The following is a 20,970-nucleotide window of genomic DNA, read 5'->3' on the forward strand; positions in this document are numbered from 1 at the left end:
GCACCGTAGGGATTCTATTCGATGGAATATGTCTCGTTGATGATGATAATTCGTTAGACACTACAGCGGTGTTAGAACTTCGCTAGCCCTGTATCGTGGAGCTCTGGGAGAAAAGTGGGGGCCAAATTAAAAGGCGGACCTTGGGTCTCCTGTTTGCCTCTTAGGAATCTCCACTCGGAAACTGGACTGATGATCCTACGGAATGGTGCAGTCTGGAAGGACTGAATGGCTTACTCCTGTTCCTACATCCTGGGGTGCTACGCTGCGCGTGGCAAAATCAGTGACTGCTACTAAATGTGAATGTCCATTTGCGTGGATGATCTCACGGCTCAATGGTCTGGCATATCGCCATACGCGGAGTGACAGGCCGAGTTGTCGCTTACTTCATTCTGAATAGTGCCAGGCGCCTTCCCAGCCTGCAGAGGGAGCAAGTAGAATGGATAGTTTTCCCAAACTCCACTCACTGAACTACCGATGCCTATTTACGCGGCAGCGTCGGCTAGCCTTGCTTCCCTGTCGCGGAATAATCCAAATGTAAAACTGTCCGGCTCCTCATATCAGTGCTCCCGCTTTTGAAAAGTGTGGTACCCTCAATAACGACGCTTAGAGAGTAAACGGTAAAGAAGGCTTTGCTAAGCTAAGAATTAGACGGGTGCTTACTGGGTGCCACCCACAAGGCGGCCCCTTATATACGGCTCCCAGGTGGGCGGAGCCGGAGGCGGAGTCCCCCAGGGTTCCAAGCCCGGTCGTAAAGGGGACATCACCTTACATGATGATAAGGGTACAGTGTTACAGTAACCATTCATCACAAAAAGGCTATCCCACTTCGCCTCCTCACCCCCCTCCTCCCCCCAACCCCCGCGTTTTCCACCCCGTGGCAAACATTTTTCCCCTTCGATGGGCGAATTCCCCATCCCTGTCCGCGGCGAGGCCCGCGGCGAGCGAGAATGGGAAAGCCGGTGTCCCCGCCGAAACTCCATCCGGCTTCCACCGGCACCGGGAAATCCCAGCCGCCCGGCGAGGACGGGAAAACCTCGGCCCGGGTTCGTCCAATTCCCCTTCCGTAAGTCGGACCCGCTTCCACCGTCCTTTGAGGCAAAGCGTTCCCAAAAATAAACAGCCTGCTGTGTTTAGAAACAGAAGAAATCTCATCCCCCCCCCCCCCCCGCCTTTGCCAATCCGGTCGCTGACCCTCCTGCCAGATTTTCCTCATTAAATATCCCGGAACCCTGCGTGGTTTTTGTTTTAATTTAGTAACGTCGTCAGGGGGTGGGGGGAGGTGTGTGTGGGGGGGGGGGGGGGGTATATGTTCCAGCAGGATTACCCCTTTCGTGAATGGATTTCATTGATCGCCATTTTCTTTATTCCGTCTCCTGCGAGCCCGATTTCTGAACGAGCCAGTGAATTTTTGTTTTGCAGACTGATTGACGTTGGCTGGGTTTCAGCTGGTGGTACCGGTATTAGGGTTATGAGCCCCACCTCACCAACCCCCTCACCCGAATCTCAAGCTCTCCCAACTCGCTATTGTTAGAACCATGCTCAAGGAGTTGTGATGCTACAAACCGAGGCAACGTTACGCCAAGCCAGGCTGACCCCCAAAATGGCCAAGATGTCTAATCATTAGAAGGATACAGCGCAGGTGCAGTCTATTCAGCCCAGGTTGCCCATCACTGGCCGATAACCTAAAGCAATATTCCTCCTTGCAATTTTGTGATCATTTAGGCATCAGGCTTCAGAAAGCCCAGAAGCACAAAGGGACTTGGGAGTCCTTGTTCGCAATTCTCTTAAGGTTAATGTGCAGGTTTAGTCCGCAGTTAGGAAGGCAAATGCAATGTTAGCATTTATGTCGAGAGGGCTAGAATACAAGAGCAGGGATGTACTTCTGAAGCTGTATAAGGCTCTGGTCAGACCTCATTTGGAGTATTGTGAGCAGTTTTGGGCCCTGTATCTAAGGAAGGATGTGCTGGCCTTGGAAAGGGTCCAGAGGAGGTTCACAAGAATGGTCCCTGGAATGAAGAGCTTGTCGTATGAGGAACAGTTGAGGACTCTGTGTCTGTACTCGATGGAGTTTAGAAGGATGAGGGGGATCTTATTGAAACTTACAGGATACTGCAAGGCCTGGGTAGAGTGGACGTGGAGAGGTGTTTCCACTTGTAGGGAAAACTAGAACCAGAGGACACATTCTTAGACTAAAGGGACAATCCTTTAAAACAGAGATGAGAAGGGATTTCTTCAGACAGAGGGTGGTGAATCTGTGGAGGCCAAATTACTGAGTGTCTTTAAGACAGAGACAGATAGGTTCTTGATTAATAAGGGGATCAGGTGTTATGGGGAGAAGGCAGGAGAATGAGGATTAGAAACACATCAGCCATGATTGAATGGCGGAGCAGACTCAATGGGCCGAGTGGCCTAATTCTGCTCCCATGTCTTATGTTCTTATGGTGTGTCCTGTACACAAGAAACAGGACAAATCCAACCCAGCCAATTACTGCACTATCAGTCTTCTCTCCATCATCAGCACAGCGATGGAAGGAGTCATCAACAGCGCTATCAAGCGGCACTTACTTGGCAGTAACCTGCTCACCTACGCTCAGTTTGGGTTCCGCCAGGGTCACTCAGCTCCTGACCTCAATACAGCCTTTGTTCAAACACGGACTAAAGAGCTGAATGCCAGAGGTGAGGTGAGGGTGACTGCCCTTGACATCAAGGCAGCATTTGACCAAGTGTGGCATCAAGGAGCCCTGGCTAAACTGGTATCAATGGGAATCAGGGGGAAAACTCTCCGCTGGTTGGAGTCATACCCGGCACAAAGGAAGATGGTTGTGGTGGTTGGATGTCAATCATCTCCACTCCAGAACATCACTGCAGGACTTCCTCAGGGTCCTCGGTCCAACTATCTTCAGCTGCTTCATCAATGACCTTCCTTCTATCATAAGGTCAGAAGTGGGGATGTTTGCGGATGACTGCACAATGTTCAGCACCATTCGCGGCTCCTGATAATGAAGCAGTCCATATCCAAATGCATCAAAACCTGGACAATATCCAGGCTTGGGCTGACAAGTGGTAAGTTACATTTGTGCCACACAAGTGCCAGGCAATGACCATCTCCTAGAAGAGAGGATTTAACCACCGCCCTTGACAGTCAATGACATTATCATCGCTGAACCCCCACTGTCAACATCCTGGGGGTTACCATTGATCAGAAACTGAACTGGACTAGCCATATTAATACTGTGGCTACCAGGGTAAGTCAAAGGCTAGGAATCCTAAGGTGAGTAACTCACCTCCTGTCCATTGTCTACAAGGCACAAGTCAGGAATATAATGAAATACTCTCCACTTGCCTGGATGAGCGCAGCTCCAATGACACTCAAGAAGCTCAGCAAAAGTAGCCCACTTGATTGCTCCCCCTTTCACAAACATTCAAACCCTCCACCATCGATGAACAGTAGCAGCCGTGTGTACCAACTACAAGATGCACTGCAGTAACACACCAAGGTTCCTTGGGCAGCACCTTCCAAACCCACGACCGCTACCATCTAGAAGGACAAGGGCAGCAGATACCTGGGAACCCCACCACCTGGAGGTTCCCCTCCAAGTCACTCACCATCCCGACTTGGGAATATATCAGCCGTTCCTTCACTGTCGCTGGGGCAACATCCTGGAACTCCCTCCCTAACAGCACAGTGGGTATACCTACACCTCAGGGACTGTAGCGGTTCAAGAAGGCAACTCACCAGCACCTTCTGAAGGGCAATTAGGGATGGGCAATAAATGCCAGCCCTAGCCAGCGACGCTCACATTCCGTAAATGAATATTTTTTAAAAACCTCACCTGCACGCCTTTGAACTGTGGGAGGAAACCGGAGCACCCGGAGGAAACCCACACAGACGCAGGGAGAACGTGCAGACTCCGCACAGACAGTGACCCAAGGCCGGAATTGAACCCAGGTCCCTGGCGCTGTGAGGCAGCAGTGCTAACAACAGTGCCACTGGGATAAATGGGCCTAACCCAATCAGATGCCCATTACCCACCCACTCAATAGCCAGTTGTATTGTAGCCTGAATGATGAGGAGAATGACTGGCCACAGTATCCATTTTACCTGATGCCAAAGATGAGTTTCTATCCCAAAATGTGTGAGATTGGCGAGAAAACCCAAAGATGAATATTGGTCTGAGCAAATTTGGTCTTAATTTCTCACCTCTTGCACATCCCATAATTGCTTCACCTACTTCAGTTTCGATGGTGTCTCCCCCCCCCTCTCACCCTCCCTCTCTCGCTCCTCCTCAAAGAGGCTCCTTAAAATCTACGTCTTTGACCGAGCCTTTGAGCTAATACCTCCCTCCCTGGCTCGGATTTCTTCGTGGGCAGCACAGTAGCACAGTGGTTAGTACAGTTGCTCCACAGCTCCAGGGTCCCAGGTTCGATTCCCGGCTTGGGTCACTGCCTGTGCGGAGTCTGCACGTCCTCCCCGTGCCTGCGTGGGTTTCCTCCGGGTGCTCCGGTTTCCTCCCACAGTCCAAAGATGAGCAGGTTAGGTGGATTGGCCACGCTAAGTTGCCCTTAATGTCCAAAAAAGGTTGGGTTAGAGTGACGGTGTGGGCTTGGGTAGGGTGTTCTTCCCAAGGGCCGGTGCAGACTCGCTGGGCCGAATGGCCTCCTTCTGCGCTGTAGATTCTATGATAACATTCCTGTGAGGCACCTTGGGAATTTTCACCACGTTAGAGGGGATATATCAATGCAGGTTGTTGCTGTTATTCAAGGCAGCAAGGTCTCCCTTTCAGTCCCAGGTAAAGCTCACCCTAGATAGTCAGTTCCCCCCAGGTTGATAAATCCCTGGTTCTCTGCTTGAATAGCTAGTTCAGTATACCTGCATATCTCTGTCACACACCCTCATTTTCGTTTAAAACTTTTCTCCGGCTGGGACAACCCTGGTAGCAAAACCAATTGACAGCTTGGCAGGAACTATAGGCCTGCTGTGCTCAATAATTAGCACGGTTTAAGAACAGATTAATTTATGCATTAAATGCAATGTCCCGCCCGTGAGCTATTTTACCAGCTGTGTCAGCAATGGAGCATCTCTGACTGTAACTGGGGTTGTTATGTCAAACACAGCACTGCACACACACAACAATATACCACATTTGGATATGATCAACGCGGTTTTCTTGGAAAATAATGGTGATCTAAGAATGACGTGAGGAAAATATATGTTTTTTGTTACCCAATGAGTAGCTGGCATCTGGAACATAGACTGCAGAAGGAGGCCATTCGGCCCATCGAGTCTGCACCGACCCACTTAAGCCCTCACTTCCACCCTATCCCCCTCACCCAATAACCCCTCCTAACCTTTTTTGGTCACTAAAGGCAATTTATCACGGCCAATCCACCTCACCTGCACGTCTTTTGGACTGTGGGAGGAAACCGGAGCACCCGGAGGAAACCCACGCAGTCACGGGGAGAACGTGCAGACTCCGCGCAGACAGCGACCCAGCGGGGAATCGAACCTGGGACCCTGGCGCTGTGAAGCCACAGTGCTAACCACTTGTGCTACCGTGCTGCCCAATGCCTGAATGCGCTGCCTGAGAGTGTGATGGAGGCAGGTTCAACTGTGCCCTTCAAAAGAGGATTAGGTGAGCACCTGAAGGGAAATCATTATTTAATTAGCGAATGCAAATTCCCCAGTGAAACCCTCCTTGTTCGCTGAGTAAGGTGATTATTCTGCCATTTCACGCATAAAGGGACCATTCTGCAATAATGTGAAGCATCATCTATGTCTCTCCTCCGCAGGTGCAGTGGGAGGTTTGTACTGAGGCCCCAATGGTGGGGGTTGGCACTTTAAGGCTGTTCCCGAACCTGTTTAGCAAGGACCACTGAATGGGTTGTTCAAAGCCTACCATTCGACAGATGAAGTTTGTCACAAGAAACTTTGTTAATGTTTCTCCTTGTTTCCCAATCCTTGATCCAGAGGCTGTCATCGAATCATAAAACCACAACTGTGCAGGAGGAGGCCAGTCTGTCCATCGGGTCTGCAACGCCCCCCCCTCCGAAAGAGCACCCTACCCATGTCCACTCTACCCCATCCCCGTAACCCCACCTAACTTTCACATCCCTGGATACTAAGGGGCAATTTATCATGGCCAATCCACCTAACCGGCACATCTTTGGACTGTGGGAGGAAACCGGAGCACCCGGAGGAAACCCACGCAGATACGGGGAGAACATGCAGACTCCGCACAGACAGTGACCCGAGGCTGGAATTGAACCCGGGTCCCCGGCGCTGTGAGGCAGCAGTGCTAACCACTGTGCTACCGTGCCGCCAAGCTGGTCGATCTCGCTCAGAAAGGGTGCTCCATTCGGAGTACCGAGATGGACGGCAGGGCAGTGGGTGGGTTGGATTGGTCATCATGAGGTGCCACTTCCCGACCCTAAAGGTGCCGAGGGGTTTGGGGAGAGCGCGGAAGGACGGCGTTGAGATAGAGGACCAGCAATGGTCATGTTGAATGGCGGATCAGGCTCGAGGGGACAAACGGCCTGCTCCTGCACCGATGTTTCTACGGCCAGTGCGGAGCAGGATGGCTGGTTTCAACAAGCCTGTGGGTTTCTGTCAGTGGGTGACGTGTGTGTTGCAGAGCAATGTTCGTGTGGGCAGGAAGTGGGAGAGGGGTGTTGACTGGAGATTTCCAGTTGCGATAATTCGCAGGCAAGTGGGAATAACTGAGTTGTTCTTGCTGAGCGCTAGCACGGGCACAACAGGCTCAATGTCCTCTTTTTGCCCTGTAGCCATCCTATGATTCCACAACGCCCAAAACAAAATAATGCGGCGGTTCAGGAAGGCAAATAAGGATCGGCAACAAATGGTGCCAGTGCTTATGTAGTTACATTGTATATGTTGTGTTGCCCTATTATGTATTTTCTTTTATTTCCTTTTCATGTACTTAATGATCTGTTGAGCTGCTCGCAGAAAAATACTTTTCACTGTACCTCGGTACACGTGACAATAAACAAATCCAATCCAATCCAATGCATATCTCGGAGCGAATACAATGAGAATAAATGAGGATTGGATAAATAATCAAGAGATTTCGGCTATGGGAGTGATTGCATGCAGGATTATCCCAACATCCTTGATTCCACAATCGTTCCCAGTTATCTGTGATTCTGTGTGCTAATTACGCAGCTGTGTAAATACTTCACCTAAAATACATCCTACAATCTATTTTCTGAACACGATGTGGTACTTGATCATCGTACAGTGGGGTAGGCGAACAATGGGGTCCTGATTTTCACCCTGTGTGACTGAATGGGTTTTGAGTAAGTTAAGATCCAACCCATTAATATTTCAGATGTATTCTTCCGCCCGAATACAAATGAGCAGATTCTTTGCATCAGTCCCTCCCCTTCAAGAGGTAGCTGGAATTACATTATTTTGTCCTGGATTTTTCTGAAACGCGAGAACGGCGCTGTGTGTGTGTGTGGAGCAAGACCAATGAAAGGGATATTCTCACTGTAGTCGCCAACCGTCCAGGATTAGGCCTGGAGACTCCAGGAATTGAAGTTTGATCTTTAGGATACTGCTGTTCGTGCGATCCTGGATAAAAAAATCATCGGGACATTCAAAAAGATTCTTTTCTTTTTGTCGTTTACTTTGAACATTTCTCTTTATCAAATATAAAAATATTGCAAATGGTGGTTTGGGAGGTTGGGGGGGGGGGGAGCACCCTTTCTGAGCAAGATCGACCAGCACGGTGGCACAGTGGGGTTAGCACTGCTGCTTCACAACGCCGGGGCGCTGGGTTCAATTCCAGCCTGCCTGCGTGGAGTCTGTACGTTCTCCCCGTGTCTGCGTGGGTTCCTCCTGGTGCTCCGGTTTCCTCGCACGTGGGGGTGAAGGCCATTTGGATGACAATCAAGCATCATCCAATTGGGTCCATGAGTCTTTTTGCTTTTCCAATTGGCGTAGGGAGGCGAGGATAGGTGTGCTGGTCAACTAATGGCTGGAGCGTGGGGGCGATGCAAGTGATGAAAGCTTCAGGAATCCATCTAATCACAGGTGGCAACCCTGTGTATGCGGGGGCGGGTGGGGGGAGGGGGGTCCGGTAGATGGGGTGGGGTTGGCAGGAACACTTGGGCAGGTGGAGTTCCTGCGCCCTACTGGATCACATGGGGAATATCTTGGCTTAACTGGTAACCTCAGAAAGCCCTAAGTTCAAACTAAACTCCAGAACCTGACCATATATCACCCAGACTAACACTGCAGTGCTGGTGAGACTGCTACGTTGATTGGAAAGCCAAGGACAATTGGAGACAGACTAGAAATGCACACACGGAAATAATAAAAATTCTTTGGACGGTTCTGATCCAGCCCCAGCAGTGGGCCGTGGAGAATCCCGCAATGCTATGTTAAGAGTGATGGGTTTACCCCATGTCGGAGCCAACATTCCTCCCTCAATCTTGATCGGCAGCTCCCAAACCCATGCCCTCCACCTGCTAGAAGGATTAGGGCATGAGATGCATGGGAACACTGCCACCTCCAACATTCACTCTAATTTGTTTGGGGATTGTGGTTCCTTCTTTTCTTATTTCCTCGAAAGTGCACAGACAGTAATTTAAAGGGGTCAACTTGTTCAGGGCCTGAACACGGGGCTTTCAGGAAGGAAGACCGATCATCTGCGCTGTCCTCTTCCAAGTCACACACCAACCCGGCTTGGCCATAGCACTGTTCCCCCATAGCCCCGGCTCAAAATCCTGGAACTCCCTATACCTAACAGCACACTGGGTGTACCTACACTTCACACACTGCGGCGGTTCAGGAAGTTGAATAAGGATCAGCAACAAATGCTGCTCTTTCCAAAGGAACCTAAATCCCAAGAACAGACTTTGTTAAAAACAAAATCACCTAAAATGGTACAGCGAATTATTCAGCTTGTTGCTGTTACTGATGAGCTACTGTGCCAAGATGTCTGTTTCTGAGCTATGGTGAGGAATTCCTCTTCGGCAAGTTTGAGTGGTACATTTGAGTGAAAAAATAATTATACCTTCAATTTGCTAAAAACTGAGAAACGTTGTCAAAATTTTTCGCTTTGCACTCATCAGAACAAATGCAAGAATGCCCAATTGCAAACGACTGCAACAATTTGCACTGCAGGAGAACAGGGTGGTAATTGGTTGGCAAGTCAACTCTGATTGGCCGAGGCATTGATTGCCATGTTGGAAGCAACGGGGCTCCCCAAGCTCCCGGGTAATTCAGGAAAGGGCGTAAATCTTTAAATTGGTTGTGGAGCTGCTGGCATACTCAGGATTGTTCAACAAGTGCTGCCCAGTTGCAGAAACACATCTAACAGGAGATGTTTCGGGTTTTCACTTTCATTATACCTTCATTCCAGTCACTGTAGAAGCATTTGAGGGCTCAGGATCAATGTTAACAACAGAGACGCAAGTGGAAAAGTCAATACTCAACGCAAGTAAAATATATCTCAACTAATGTTGGGTTTGTAGCCAAGGCATTGAATATGACGGCTGAGATGTTACAATTAATCTTTTTGTAATACCTCTTAATCGAGGGGACCGGTGAACCACTCGCGTATGTCTTATTCTTGCCTCAAGTTAGTTAAGTTCTGGGTTTCCTCCTTCGAAACAATGTCAGAAATTTGGGAGGTTAGAGTGGAGCCGTGCCCAATGGTGGCGACCTTTGGTGCGTCGGACTTGCCAGGGCTACAGGAGGGGAAGAGGGCTGATGTCTTGGCCTTGGCCTCTCTACTAACCCGGAGGACACCGGCCCCGCCTGACGCTTCGGAAGAGTTGGGGAATTCGTCGGAATTCCTGCATTTGGAAGTACGTCATAAGGAGATCAGAGGACGGGTTTGATTCTCGGTGGCTGCCATTCATTGCCTTCATTGGCAGCACGATGGCACAAGTGGATAGCACTGTGGCTTCACAGCGCCAGGGTCCCAGGTTCGATTCCCCTCTGGGTCACTGTCTGTGCGGAGTTTGCACGTTCTCCCCGTGTCTGCGTGGGTTTTCTCCAGGTGCTCCGGTTTCCTCCCACAGTCCAAAGATGTGCAGGTTAGGTGGATTGGTCATGATAAATTGCCCTTAGTGACCAAAAAGGTTAGGAGGGGTTATTGGGTTACGGGGATAGGATGGAAGTGAGGGCTTAAGTGGATCGGTGCAGACTCGATCGGCCAAATAGCCTCCTTCTGCACTGTATGTTCTATGATCTATATTTAAGGAATGGGTTGTCACCAGCAATTGGGGGGGGGTTAGGAGGGGGGAGGGCTGGGTAAAGACGGGCTGGGTTGTGGGGATATTTTTATAAAAATTGTATAAATTTGTTTGACCATTTTGGATGTTATAATTGAAAATTTTCTGAATAAAAATATTTAAAAAAAATAATCGCTCTTAATAAGGCCACCATTGGAGGAACTTTGGGTTCCAAGGTCGAGGAGGATTGTTGAGCCAATAGCGAGGTCAGATTCGCAAGGCTGCTTGATAAAATGTTCATTGGACCAGGAGTAAATAAGCGGAAATTTAATGGAGATGTTTCAAACTATGAAGGGATGGGACAGGGGAGACTGAAACACAAGAGCATAGAGTCATTGGGTCATAGAGTGTTTATAACACGGAAAGAGGCCCTTCAGCCCATCCTGTCTGTACTAGCCATCAAGCACATCTCCAGTCCAATCCCATTGGCCTTGTTTGCTCTGGTGTTTCGAACGCTCATCAAAATGCTTCTTAAATGTTGAGAGGGTTCCCGCCTCCAGCACCCTTTCAGGCAGCGAGTTCCAGACTCCCACCACCCTCTGGGTGAAAACGTTTTTCCTCCGATCCCCTCTAAACCTCCTGCCCCTTCACTTAAATCTAAGCCCCCTGGTTATTCACTTCCTCCACTAAGGGGAAAAGTCACCTCCTATCCACCCTATCTATGCCCCTCAATGATAGACACCTTAATCAGATCCCCTGTCAGCTCTGCTCCAAAGAGACCAATCCCAGCCTGTCCAGTCTTGCTCGATAGCTGAAACGTTTCAGAGCAGGTATCAGGTACACCATTGGTACCAGGGGTACAGTGTCGTGTTAAGCACGTTGAGATAACACGGGCTGCAATTGGATGCAGCTGTAACTCAAGTGGACTCCAGACCTTGAGTTTAGTTCAACTTGATTTATTGAACCTGTCACACAGTTAGCACAGTTCTCTGTGAGTTCGACACTCTGCTAACCTCAGTGTGATCTCTCTATCTAGACTGAACCAGACTAGCTCTTCTCCACATGCTGTATGCGTTGCGTGATATGTACACTGGACTCACTCGATAGATGTCCCTTGGGGAAGGAGGCGGAGTGTGAGTGCCTCGTGCCTTTTATAGTGGGAAACCACCTCCCAAGTGTTCTGCCTGCTGATTGGTTATGTCCTGTTCCCTGTGCCCATTAGCTGCCTGTCTGTATCTCATTAAGTGCCTGTCAGCATATCATGACACAAGCCACTCAGCCCATTGGGCCTGCTCCGCCAGCCAATACCATCAGTGCTAATCTTGGGTTTCAACTCCACTTTCCCAGCCGCTCCCCATGTCCATCGATTCCCTGACAGACCATCAATCTGTTTGTCCAGCGAACATGGGCAGGATGTTCTGACCATTTACGCTGGGGGGAGCTTCCAGTCTTGCCAACGGGGAATCCGAGCGTGGGTGTTACAGCACCGGGTGATGTGTTCAATGGGAAGCCCCGTTGACAATGGTGGGACCAGAAGATCACACCACCAGCCATTGGTGAGATGCCCTCCACTGCTACAGAGGAGGAGGAAAGTCACACCCTATAGGACCAATCAGAGTCTTATCATAGGTCAACCCAGAGACCAATCCGGTGAACCTTCACTGCACCGCTTCCAATGCAAGCATTTTCTTCCATTAAATATGTAGACTCAAAACTGCGCACAGTATTCCGGGTGTGGTCTCGCTGAAGCCTTGTACAGCGCTCGCGAGGCTTATTTATCCTTCTCCTGCAACCCCTTCCCCATGGGTCAGGGAAATGAGGACGACTTGCAAATTCAGGTAGCGTCTTTCCCAAATCAACGGGCAACCCAAACCCTTTACAACCACTGAAAAACCCTCTTAAAATAGTCACTCTCGTGAGTGCAACACCACAGCCAATTGGCACACAGCAAGGCCCCACAAACAGCAATGCAGCAATGACCAGACAATCCAGTTTTGTGACGTTAACTGAGGGGTAAATGGGAATGTGTTGATTTGGGATTAAGGACGGGATTTCCCCGTCCATTCGTACAACGGGATTCTCCGAAAGGGAGATGTGGCTGAGCAACAAATTCTCCGTCCTTGCTAGCAGTGGTAACGGGGCGGACTCGCAACGGAGAGTCACGGCGTAAATATGTGGGGCAGGATTCTCCGTTGCTTGACGCTGATACCGTAATCGGCGATCGGGCGGGGAATCCCTTCCGACGCGCAAATCGGGGGCGGCGCCGGTTTGACGCCGGTTTTCTATCCTCCGCCCCCCTCTGCAATGGTGTCATCAAAAGGCCCTCCCACAATGCTCTACCTCAGATGGGCGGAGTTCCTGACCGCGCGGGACATGTGTGGCCTCAGCGGCCGGGGACCAGGCCTTTTGGCTGGGAGCCGTGCTGCTGGCCGGGGGCGGGGGGGGGTCTTCCATGAGGGCTGAGGAGACTGGTGGGGATGGCCAGGGGGTGGCCAGGGGCTGGCCAGGGGAGCAGTACTTGGCAGGTCCGGTCCGCGCACGGCTGGCGCCATGTCGCACGGCGTGACCACTGCAGGTCGTCGTCTTGCGCATGCGCGGCAACGGATCCGCCCATTCTCCGACTGTTTTTGCCGCAGGAGCTGGGAGTTTTACCCGGTGCGGCTGCAAGCCCCTCACTGGTCCCAGTATCGGTCCCACGATCGGTGAGGGTTTGGCGCTGATTTTGGTGTCATAAAATGCCACAGTTCCCACACCGGCGTTGGCACTTAGCCGTATGAGATTTGGGACAGAGAGCAAGAGAAGCCATTTTTTTAAATATGGGGGATAAATGATTGAAGAGGAGATTATGTCAATGGTTAAGACGAGAGCGGATTGACGATTGAAGGGATTGAGAATGAAGGAATATAGAGATAGGTCGGGATAAGACTACTGCACAGGTGGAAGGTACACGCAAAGATGGTCTGGTTGAGTAAATCATCCACTTGCCTCGTACATCTTACTCTTATTGGCTAGTGTTGAATGTACAAACTAGCAGGTGCCTTATGAATGAAATGAAATGAAAATCGCTTATTGTCACAAGTAGGCTTCAAATGAAGTTACTGTGAAAAGCCCCTAGTCGCCACATTCCGGCGCCTGCTCGGGGAGGCTGGTACGGGAATTGAACCGTGCTGCTAGCCTGCTTTCAAAGCCAGCGATTTAGCTCTATGCTAAACAGCCCCTTAACAGCCGCAGGACATAACCACTACCCCCACAGTCTTTGCAAATGCTGAATCATTGAGAGTGGTGAACTCAAAGCTCACTCGAGCACCAATTCCCAGCTGACACCCCCAGTGCGGTACGGAGAGGGTGCTGCACGGGGGGAGTGGCACCGTTATGTTTAATGTGACGAACGAGGCGGATGTACAAAATACCTTGTAACGTCTTTGAAGAAGAGGAGCAGAACATTCCTGTCTTATCCTGACCAAAGTGCCTCAAACATGGCCAAAACAAGACTCCACGGGTTAACTGGTTATTTATCCCATTCGGTGTTTATGGGATCAGTCCTTGCGCCAATTGGCAGTAGCAATTTTCTACGAAACACAGGAACAGGAGTAGGCCATTCAAACCCAAGAGCCTGCCCCACCGTTCAATGAGATCATGGCTGACCTTTGATCTAACAACAGCCTTTGGCCTTTATCCCATAATACTTTGCTTGACAAAAATTGATCAATCACAGATTTAGAATTAACAACTGATCTGGCACCAATTACCATTTGTGGGAGAGAGTTCCATCCCACTACCAACCTTTGAGTGAAGAAGCGCTTCCTAACATCTCTCCTGAACGCTCTGGCCCCAATTAGTTTTCAATTGAAGTGGATCAAGTAACAAACCATAGATCAGGCAGCCCACATTAGATACTCTTCCTTTGCAAAGAGGGGTTCTGATTGGAGCTAGTGCGGTACAATGGGCAGGGCTTTCAGACTCTGTTGGGGTCGGGATTGGAGATGAATGGGGTCTGAAAATACCGGCACAGGCCATTTTGACTGAGGTGGGTATTGGGCCAACCCCCACGGGGTGGGCAGCCAATTAGGCTCATTAAGAGTGGTATTAAGGGCAGTTCAAGAAGGTTGACACAGGACGGAGGGGTAGGTAACTGTCAGGAGGAAGGCGCCAAGTGGCAGGTGTGCCTCCCTACCGGTATTGTACTGTAGCCAAAGGTCGCTCATTAGAGTGACCCCCCCCCCCCCCCCAATCCAGTTCTCCCCCCCTCACCCCTGTGGCGGCAGGACGGCACAGTGGTTAGCACTGCTGCCTCACAGCACCAAGGACCGAGGTTCGATTCGGCCTTGGGTGACTGTGCGGAGTTTGCACTTTCTCCCCCTGTGTGTGCGTGGGTTTCCCCCGGATGCTCCGGTTTCCTCCCACAGTCCAAAGATGTGCGGGTTAGGTGGATTGGCCGTGCTAAAATTGCCCCTTCGTGTCCAAAGATGTGCAGGTTAGGTGGGTTTATGGGGATAGGGCGAAGGGAGGGCCTAGGTGGGGTGCCCTTTTGGAGGGTCGGTGCAACTCGATGGGCTGAATGGCCTCCCGCTGCACTGTCGGAATTTTATGAAACACCCTGTCCTACAAATCCCACAGTGGCTGTTTTGCCTGTCTTTTGATTACATTTATTGAAAGGCTGCAGAGAGACTGCTTCCAAGTTGAAGCTCCCCCTCAGCTAGTCACCCTCTATTGCAGCTTGCCGCTCCTCTCAAGGCTACCACTGTCAAAATCCGAATGAATGACTGTTTGCCCACCCATCCCAACCACCAAGGGGTAGGCTCAGGGCCCAGAAACAGGCCCGCCCCCAAAATCCAGCTCAGTAAGTTTGCTAAACATTGAAATTTACAGGAGTTGAGTAGCGTGTCGGAGTGCAGCTTCAGATATACATTCCCAGAAGCAGCAAATACACTGAATTCTGGGAGGATTTTATCAAAGCTGCAAATCTTTGTCTCACAGCTCTGAAGATTGTAATATCACCACGGCAACAGTGCCTCCTCCGGAGGTTCCAAGCACCATGGGTGATGGTCTTCAGCCAATTCGATTCACTCCACATGATATCGAGAAACAGCGCGGGCAGCATGGTGGCGCAGTGGTTAGCACTGCTGCCTCACGACACCGAGGACCCGGATGCAATCCCGGCTCTGGGTCACTGTCCGTGTGGAGTTTGCACATTCTCCCCATTGTTGCTGCTAACTTTAGCCTTAGTTTAATTGCTCTGTTTTATCACCTTTGCTCTTAAGTCGCCAGGTATCTTTCTGATACCGCCACGTGGTTCAAGTCCGAGTAATGATCAATAATCCAACACACCGCTTAGTAAGAGTTAAATCAGCGCACATTTATTATATACAGTAATCAATACTCATGCATAGATTCTACTTCTAAGCTACTTCCTACAACTAACAGGCCAATACTTAACTTGGAAATGGCCCACCAGGTCAGGGAAACGAATGGCCTTTCGTTTGGGTTCTGAGCCTGCTGGATTCGAAGCTGGTACAGATCGATAGCTAGGAGCGCCTATCTCGTAGCGAGCGTTGAAGTAAGACTTACGATTTGAGCGGCTGTTGCAGAAGGTCAGCAGAAGGGGTTGCAGAAGGGTGGCAGAGAGGAGAAGGATCGATTTGAACTTGGACTCTATACTTATAGTCCCCAGGGGCTTCCCGCCTATCGGGGCGGACCCTGTACCTGGTTCCAAGTGATTGGACTTTGTCCCAATCACTTGGTTCAATATTCTCCAATGCTGGAGCGATTCCTTGATCGATGGGCGGTCTTGGGGTGATCGTTCACCTCCCTTTGTGTAGGCTCCTGTTGGCGCCGAAAAGTCTGGGTTGGCTTTGTGTCTAATTTGTTGCACATTGTTCCCGGGGATGGCTCATTAATATTCAGATGGCTGGTGTTTTGTTGTGCTGATGGCTGCAGGTATCGATCATGTCTGGCCTTCCTAGAGGCGAATACACAGTTTTACCTGCAGCTGCTTGTTTTGGTCCTGTTTGCTGATTTTCCCATCAGCCTTTTCCGTTCGCCATTTTAAATCGGGGTTGGCCATTCTAAATCGGGAGTTAGCCATTTTAACAGGCTACACCATGTCTGCGTGGGTCCCACCCCCACAACCCAAAAGATGTGCAGGGTACCTGGATTGGGCACGCTAAATTGCCCCTTAATTGGAACAAAAGATTTGGGTACTTTAAGTTATAAAAAGAAAGATATCAAGAAACGCCCAAAGGCACTGGGCGGTTACCGTTAACCAGAAACTGAACTGAACTAGCCATCTGACTGACGGCTACCTGACTGATTCCAGGGATGGCGGGACTGTCACATGAGGAGAGATTGACTAGGTTGGGATTGTTCTCGCTGGAGTTCAGAAGAATGAGGGGGGATCTCATGGAGACTTATAAAATTCTAACTGGACTAGACAGGGTAGATGCAGGAAAGATGTTTTTCAATGATGGGTGTGTCCAGAACCAGGGGTCACAACCTGAGGATTCAGGGTAAACCATTTCGGACAGAGATAAGGAGACATTTCTTCATACAAAGAGTGGTGAGCCTGTGGAATTCATTGCCACAGGAAGTAGTTGATGCGAAAACATTGAATATATTCAAGAGGCGACTAGATGTAGCACTTGGGGAGAATGGGATCAAAGGTTATAGGGAGCAAGCAGGATTAGGCTATTGTGTTGGATGATCAGCCGTTATCGTGATGAATGGCGGAGCAGACTCGAAGGGCCAAAAGGCCTCCTCATGCTCCTATCTTCTACGTATCTATGTATCTAAGTATTGTGGCTACAAGAGCAGATCAGAGGCTGGGAATCCCGCGGCAAGTAACTCACCTCCTGATTCCATCCTCCTCCTTAAACACTTGCTTTCCGCCACCATCGCCGCACAGTGGCAGCCGTGTGAACCATCGACAAGACGCACTGCAGGAGCTCACCAAGGTTCCTTCGGCAGCACCTTCCACACCCGCGACCGGTACCATCTAGAAGGACAACCTGTAATACCCATCCCTAACTGCCCTCATGGCGATGAGCTGCCTTCATGACCACATCCCCACAGTGCCCCCAGCCCCAAATAATGTCTCCACCCACCCCCCCCACCCAGCCCGAGGATCAGCCCACATCCGACTGTGGCTGCGCTGGACTGAGTCCGCAGCCGCCACGCCGAGTTTCTGACAGGTGAGACCACGCGTGTCCCCCGCCGTCGGGAACTCGGCCGGTCGGGGGCGGAGCATCGGGGGGGGGGGGGGCCTCAGGCGGCGTCTTGAGGCCATCGATACGTGGCGCGGCGTGCTCATAGAGTGCGCCGCTTTGAAGGGGGCAGAGCATCGCGAAAGCGGCGCCGTCCCCGATTTGGCCGGGAACTCGGATTCTCTAGCCGGCTGCCGAACGTGATTTCGCCGTCGGCGACCGCAGAATCCAGCCCACGGTCTTTTACCGCTCTGGGTAGAATCCTCAATTTGAGGGTCGCTGAGATATGGCTCCTGTCATGATTTTAGTACCAACCATGCGTGGAGGCAGGCCCCGCATCCATACAATTCATAGAACCCGACAGTGCAGACGAAGGCCATTCAGCCCATCGAGTCTGCACTGACCCTCCGAAAGAGCACCCAACTTTGACCCACTCCCCCACCCTATCCCTGCAATCCTGTAATCTAACCGGTACATTGCTGGACTGTGGGAGGAAACCGGAGCAGCCGGAGGAAACCCACGCAGACACGCGGAGAACGTGCAGACTCTACCTCAGTCAGAACGGTTATTGAACCTGTGCTGTTGGCATTATTCTGATCCATAGGCTAGCCCTCTAGCCAACTGACCTAACCCCCCACACTCCCCTTCCTCCCCCCACCCCCACCCCACCCATTTATAACTAATCAATTGATTTTATTTTTTTTAATGTTCAATTTTTTTAATGGTCTGTCTGATTTTTCTCCTGAACATTTCGCGCGGGGTCCTAAAGACCATCTTCTAATTGCTGGAGACCACATGGGAATCCTGAAAGGCTGGCAACCCATGAGTACCACATGTCTGCAGATGAGGACCTCCTAGCAAAGAGAATGGTGGCTTAAGAGTGTGGCACGCACTAAGTGATAAATGTGTCAGTCCTCCTCCGCATTGTAAGGTGCAATCGTGAACCCCACTCCTTGCAAAGAGAGTTTGTGATGTTGCCATAACCTGATATGCTGGAGAGGGTGGGGAAGAGATCCCCCAGGATGCTGCCTGGGCTTTAGGGTCTGAGCTAGGAGTAGCGATTGGATCGGCTTGGGGTTGTTTTCCGTTGTGACTGGATAGAGATGTATAAGATTACGAGGAGCATTGATGGGGTGCATGGGAAGGCACTTCTTCCATTAGTGGAGGGGTGAATAACCAGGGGGGGGGGCATAGATTTAAGCCAAGAGGTAGAAGGTTAAGAGGGGAGTTCAGGAGAAACTTTGCACCCTGGAGGGTGGTGGAAGTCTGAAAAAGGTGGTTTAATCAGAAACTTTCGTAACATTTAATAAGTATTCGCTTGCACTGCCATAAGCTCCAGGCCTGTGGGATGAGCGCTGGAAAGTAGGATTAGTGTATTCAGATCTTTGTTGACCAGCAGAGACGCAATGGGCTGAATAGCCTTCTTCTGTGCTGTAAATGTCCACAAATCTTTAGCAGTCACAGAGCAGTCCGGATACGTCCCCAGGAAACTAAGGAAATTCGGCAGGTCCACATTGACTCTTACCAACTTTTACAGATGCACCATAGAAAGCATCCTATCGGGCTGCATCACAGCCTGGTATGGCAACTGCTCGGCCCAGGATCGCAAGAAACTTCAGAGAGTCGTGAACACCGCCCAGTCCATCACACGAACCTGCCTCCCATCCATTGACTCGGTCTACACCTCCCGCTGCCTGGAGAAAGCGGGCAGCATAATCAAAGATCCCTCCCACCCGGCTTACTCACTCTTCCAACTTCTTCCATCGGGCAGGAGATACAGAAGTCTGAGAACACGCACGAACAGACTCAAAAACAGCTTCTTCCCCACTGTCACCAGACTCCTAAATGACCGTCTTATGGACTGACTTCATTAACACTACACCCTGTATGCTTCACCCGATGCCAGTGCTTATGTAGTTACATTGTATATGTTGTGTTGCCCCATTATGTATTTTCTTTTATTCCCTTTTCTTCTCATGTACTTAATGATCTGTTGAGCTGCTCGTAGAAAAATACTTTTCACTGTTCCTCGGTACACGTGACAATAAACAAATCCAATCCAATCCAATCCAATAGGACAGCCAAATAAATGATTTATTACCAAAAATAAAGTTCCAGTCGGGCCCACTCTGACGCTCAGCTCCTACCTAGCCCGCTTTTAAGGTCCTGAGTTAACTATCCCGCTGAGTGGGGCAGCTGGTATTTCGCGAGGCTCAAGGGGAGATTAATCGGGTCATCCCGAGGGGGTCACAGCAGAATCTATGCATCTAGGAGCTTCCTTCTTTGATCATTCTTGCATTTCCTGCTGGGCGGCACAGTAGCGCAGTGGTTAGCATAGTTGCTTCACAGCGCCAGGGTCCCAGGTTCGATTCCCGGCCTCGGGTCACTGACTGTGTGGAGTCTGCACGTTCTCCCCGTGTGTGCGTGGGTTTCCTCCGGGTGCTCCGGTTTCCTGCCACAGTCCAAAGATGTACCGGTTAGGTGGATTGGCCGTGCTAAATTGCCCTTAGTGTGCAAAAAGGGTGGCTGGGGTTACTGGGTTAAGGGGATAAAGGGGATAGGGTGGAGGCATGGGGCTTAAGTAGGGTGCTCTTGGGGCAGCACGGTGGCACAGTGGTTAGCTACTGCCTCACAGCACCGAGGTCCCAGGTTCGATCCCGGCTCTGGATCACTGTCCATGTGGAGTTTGCACATTCTCCCCATGTTTGCGTGGATTTCGCCCCCACAACCCAAAGATGTGCAGGGTAGGTGAATTGGCCACACTCAATTGCCCCTTAATTGGAAAAAATGAATTGGATACTCTAAATTTATTTTTAAAAAGTAGGGTGCTCTTTCCAAGGGCAGTTGTAGACTCGATGGGCTGAATGGCTTCCTTCTGCACTGTACATTTTATGATTCTATGGAACCTGAACCCTCTTCATTTTTTCTGTCTCTTCTAGGCCAGAGCTTAGGATACGGTTTCGTCAACTATGTGGACCCAAACGATGCGGACAAAGCCATTAACACCTTGAATGGGCTCAAGCTGCAAACTAAAACTATCAAGGTAGGCACATCTCTTGTCATCTCTTCGTGTAGCACCCTCATTGTCTGAGGGGTGCAAACCGTGCCTTACAGCATAATAAGGGGCAAGGTGAGGAGACCCCCGCCGAACGGCTATCGCAACCAGTACAGGGATTTAACTCAAACTGCTGGTGTTATCCTGCACCTCGCTATCTAGTCAACCAGCCAACTGAGTTAACCATCCCCCTGCGTTTGATGTATTTAGGGAGCAGCTATATGAGGGAGAAGGATATATTGATAGGATTTGAGATGAAGTAGGGGTTGGAGGAGAATTGTGTGGAGTGTCAATACCAGCATGGGTTATTTGACGGATTGACCCGTTTCTAGGCTGTATACTGTAGGGGTGATGGTGGCGTAACATCACTGGATTTGTAATCCAGAGGGCCAGGCTAATGCTCTGGGATGACAGGAACATAAATCTGGAATTAAAAGCCAGTCTCAGTAACCGCGACCATGAAACTATCATTGAGTATCGTTAAAAAGCCCCCCTGGTTCATTAACGCCTCTT

At 50.3% G+C, this 20,970-nt stretch overlaps 1 protein-coding gene across 10 annotated transcripts in view; it reads left to right on the top strand.

Moving 5' to 3' along the window:
- LOC140403268 (ELAV-like protein 2) overlaps nucleotides 1–20,970 on the top strand; it is a 258,076-nt gene that overhangs the window by 177,355 nt on the left and 59,751 nt on the right. For all 10 annotated transcript variants that reach the window (XM_072491048.1, XM_072491044.1, XM_072491045.1 and 7 more), the window contains one exon: nucleotides 20,342–20,445. In XM_072491048.1, the coding sequence (XP_072347149.1) occupies nucleotides 20,342–20,445 (104 nt within the window). The remainder of the gene's footprint in view (nucleotides 1–20,341; nucleotides 20,446–20,970) is intronic.

This window comes from Scyliorhinus torazame, chromosome 27, assembly GCF_047496885.1.
Source record: "Scyliorhinus torazame isolate Kashiwa2021f chromosome 27, sScyTor2.1, whole genome shotgun sequence".
Taxonomy (NCBI): Eukaryota; Metazoa; Chordata; class Chondrichthyes; order Carcharhiniformes; family Scyliorhinidae; genus Scyliorhinus; species Scyliorhinus torazame.